General features: G+C 32.5%; 1 protein-coding gene across 2 annotated transcripts; it reads right to left on the bottom strand.

The window, feature by feature from the left end:
* On the bottom strand, window positions 1-3,308 carry LOC126719003 (uncharacterized). 2 transcript variants are annotated; one of them, XM_050421473.1, is made up of 5 exons: window positions 2,987-3,308; window positions 2,845-2,917; window positions 1,154-1,205; window positions 965-1,034; window positions 1-305 (listed from the first exon to the last, which is right to left on the bottom strand). In XM_050421473.1, the coding sequence occupies exons 1-5, from the start codon at window positions 3,095-3,097 to the stop codon at window positions 219-221; spliced, it is 393 nt and encodes a 130-aa protein (XP_050277430.1). In that variant the 5' UTR covers window positions 3,098-3,308; the 3' UTR covers window positions 1-218. The 2 variants fall into 2 exon arrangements, with proteins under 2 accessions (XP_050277430.1, XP_050277431.1); XM_050421474.1 differs by having other exon boundaries at window positions 2,845-2,905; window positions 2,987-3,306.
* Window positions 3,309-3,867: the final 559 nt, after the last annotated feature.

Below are 3,867 nucleotides of genomic sequence, written 5' to 3'. Positions count from 1 at the left end.
TTGAAGATTTTAAAGCAACATCGATTGCTCATCAAGTTTGCACCTAACCATTATGAGTTAGATTAAGATAAAAGACAGACAAAACTGCCACTGTACAATCTACCACAAAAAAGAAAAAAAAGAAAAAAAGGAAATAGGTGCAACGGATACAGCCATCATACATCAGAGGCTGAACAAACAAGTTTAAACAAAACATGTATATATACCAAAATTGTGAGTTACGACTCTTCCTTGATGAAATAACTTTGAGGCAAGCAAAAATCTTCCTCATGATTCAGGAGTTCCACATCTTCATCATCTGGTTTCTGAAATTTAAAAGAACAGAAAAGAGCAAGATCAACATGTAAATTAATGGATCAGCTCTTGAAACAAAAAATCAAATAGATAGGGGCAGGGGGATTTTCTAGAATGCATATTTACAAATGCATATTTCAAAATTGCATATTTGCAATTAAGAAATTCATGTTTCCAAATCTATGTGTGTAATTTATTCTTCTAATTCATTCTTGCTCTTTATCCTTAGTAACCTCCAACAAAGAGCTTTGCATGTCTATCAGCTACATTTACTTTCATATGTTCTCACCTAGTATCTAATTATTCTAACACTTCATTTATGTATGCCTACATCTTCACCTGAGCTACACTTTATTTTATGAACACCACGTTGGTCATCAAGCATTGCAATGCATAAAAGCATGGTTACCAAAATACCATTAAACCAAAAGATAAGTAGATAACTAGGTATTTTAATATTTGCAACATTTGAACTGCAAAATTTGATTGAGTGACAAATAGTTACTAATTTACATGGGGTTTAGAAAGTTAAGAGAAAAAGGAAAATGGGAAGGAGAATTCGAAAAAGAGAGGTCCATTGATTTTCTTTTTGTGTATAAAAATGAGTTCATAGCAATTGATGGCAGTATGGGAGAAGAAAAAGATATGTATCATTTAAATTAATAAATACCAGCAATTCTAAGTTGTAGAAACGATCCAGTAACTGCAGGACCTCATCCGAAGAAAACGGTCGATCAAAGCTGTGACAAGAACTTAAATATTTTAAGAGCATGTACCAGAAAATGAATGTTCACAAAAATCTGTGCTCCAAAACCATCGTATAGTTTTGAACAAAAGAGATTTTTGAGACAAAAGAAACCTTTTCCGAAGAAATTCCATCAAACCAAAGAGGACAAAGTGACGATGTATCCCTGCATGGAAACAATTTGTTGAGTGCTCATCCATTGCTAGATATACTAATAAGGTAAGAACACAAACGGAAGTTGATGTACCTTAATTTTCTTAATAATAACAAGTGCATTACATGATAGAGGAATTTTTTCTTGACAATATGAAAGTTATTACAGTACCCCTTAAATTGACCTAAGCCATCAGATTCTATATGTACCAGGTTGTAAATTTAATTCAACAAAAACAAAAAATGGATACAAATACTCAAGATTTTCTGCCAAAACCAGACCATATATGAGTTCATTGGGAGTCATTAATCAGCTCTTTGCTATTTCATCATTGTCAATTAATAAAATAAAAAACTGCTGCCCAAGTATGGAGAAAAATACACTGATCGAACCTTTGCTATAATATAAAATCCTCAATGTCATATATCAAATAATATAAGTTGCTTTTAAACATGCCATGCTTCCTTCAATTCATAAATTGATAATCTGCTTAATTCCTTTTTGGGTTAAAGTAGAACATCACAGAAATCTTCAATACATGGAGACAGCAACACTTAACCAAGGAGAGCAGATAACCTCATTTCTGCATTCCTCTGAGGAATTGTATCATAACATACCCCTCATTCAGTGTTTTTTCTATGCCAATTGTTACATACATACATACAAACAATGTTGCATTTCAAAACCATCTTCATGGAAATGTTCAAGTTGGTTATAGTTTGAACTGGAAAGCTTTGATGCTATAACTTAGAAACAAAAGAACAAAGTTAGATATGGTTCTTTAGGTGCTATACCTTAAATTTCCCAATTAAATTATTTCATGTGATTTCATTGGCCATATGATTTTGCTTGGATTGTCACCAAACCATTCATTGGCAAAAAAAAAAAAAAAAAACACAAACAAGAAGCCGATGCTCTTACATTCATTTCTCATCCAAAGTTCATTAAACCCTTCAAACTATCTTCAAGCATGACATATCAAATGTTTCAAGAAAACTGTCTCACCAAAGACAAATAGCAATCAAGAAAACTGTCTCAAACTCACACACACCCCTGAAACACAAATTGAACCTTCATGTTTCAAACTCAATGACACAGCTTTCCATTGGGACATAATTGATGGTTCATATAATATTCTTAAAAATTTTAAAGAAACACTTAAATACTTAATTTTTCACTAAACTATAAATTACACCCTCTAATTTTGACCTATTTGTAATTCAATCCTTCAAATTTCAACCTTTTTTTTTTTTTCACTCCAGTCTTTTAACTTTAATCAATTTTCAATTTAGCCCTTTCCTTCTACTCCCATCCAATCTCGCCATTCATTTCAATATTTGGTGGACAAAACGATGCTGATTAAACAGAAGGACTAGATTGCAAAAGAATTAAAGCTAAAGGACTAAATTGAAAATTTAAAAAAAATATATGAAATTTAAATAACTGAATTTCTAAATTAGCTTCCTTTTTTTTTTTTTTTTGTGCAATATATTGCTTAAAATATTTTTTCTCCTTTCTCATTTCTTCAGAATAAGAAATTCAACACCAATTCACCAACACATAAATAAATAACCCAGATAAAGAAACATAGAAAATTTATAAAGTTAAAATTAAAAATTAAAAAAAATAAGAAAAAATAGGATAAACCTGCCTTGTAATTTAAAAGGTGGGTAAATTTCGAGAGCTTCCAACAGCCTAAGCTCCAATTCCACCTGCGATTGCTCCTAAAAGATTCACCATTCAATCACCAAAAAAAAAAAAAACAATATTTAGAGAGAGAAAGGAATTGATACCTTGGGGAGAGAAGAAGCAGAGGAAGGAGGAGCTTTGCAAGGAGAGTGTACGGACATTCCGTCTTGCTCTTCGTCCCTTCCTTTCCCTCCTCCACTCTCAATTTCTTTCATTTTTTTTTTTTAATTTTAATTTTTTATTTCACACACAAACAGAGAAAAAAAAAAAAAAAAAAAAGCACTGTTTTTTAGATTTTGTGGTGTTGTTGCAGTAAATTTTGTAAAAAGTGTTTCCAGTGTTTTTCTTTTTCTGGGATCAATTTTTGTTTTTTAGGGTTTTTGGGGTCTGATTCAGAGCAGAGCTGCGAGTGTTAGTAGGTACTGCTATTGGGGGATTTTGTTGGGCCAGCCCTAATTTTGAGTAGAGGTGTTGGAGTGGGCCTAGGCGAAAATGTTATGGTTTTGTTTAATGGATCCAAAACCAATATTTTTAGGGATGCCAAGGCCCAAGGGGGATAAGGATTAGGATACGTTGGTGTTGGGTGTTTTGTCTCTGTCCCTTCTTTGGACAGGGTATTTTGGGAAATGCGTCACCATCATGAATTTAAAAACTGAACCGAGAGCCGAACCTTTTTTTTTTCAAAATTCCCAGTTCAACTCGATTTTTGACTGGTTTTTTCGGATTGTTGATTGGTTTTCACATGTTTTGGGCCTTTTTTCAGACTAAATTGGCCTTTGGTTCTTAGTTCAACCGGTCGGACTGGCTAGTCCGGTCCCATTTTTAAAATATAGGTCACCATTTTATCTAGTTCAATGCATAGAAGATCTAATGAAGTGGTTTTAGAGAGAGAGAGAGAGAGAAGGTTTAATTATATATATTTCGTACTCAACTTTTGTTCCGTGTTTCAAAATTCTTTATTTACTCATTTTTGTTACTTAAAAAA

Source organism: Quercus robur, chromosome 3 (assembly GCF_932294415.1).
Source record: "Quercus robur chromosome 3, dhQueRobu3.1, whole genome shotgun sequence".
Taxonomy (NCBI): domain Eukaryota; kingdom Viridiplantae; phylum Streptophyta; class Magnoliopsida; order Fagales; family Fagaceae; genus Quercus; species Quercus robur.
The sequence above is the reverse complement of the archived record's forward strand: the minus strand, read 5'-3'. Positions and strand labels throughout refer to the sequence as shown.

What these genes read in the sequence shown, in the direction of transcription:
- LOC126719003 (XM_050421473.1), bottom strand. Translation starts at nt 3,097, where the DNA reads ATGAAAGAAATTGAGAGTGGAGGAGGGAAAGGAAGGGACGAAGAGCAA. An exon ending in ATGGAATTTCTTCGGAAAAG is followed by an intron (nt 1,035 to 1,153) that starts GTTTCTTTTGTC and finishes TTCTTGTCACAG; the next exon opens with CTTTGATCGACCGTTTTCTT. An exon ending in TCTACAACTTAGAATTGCTG is followed by an intron (nt 306 to 964) that starts GTATTTATTAAT and finishes TTTAAATTTCAG; the next exon opens with AAACCAGATGATGAAGATGT.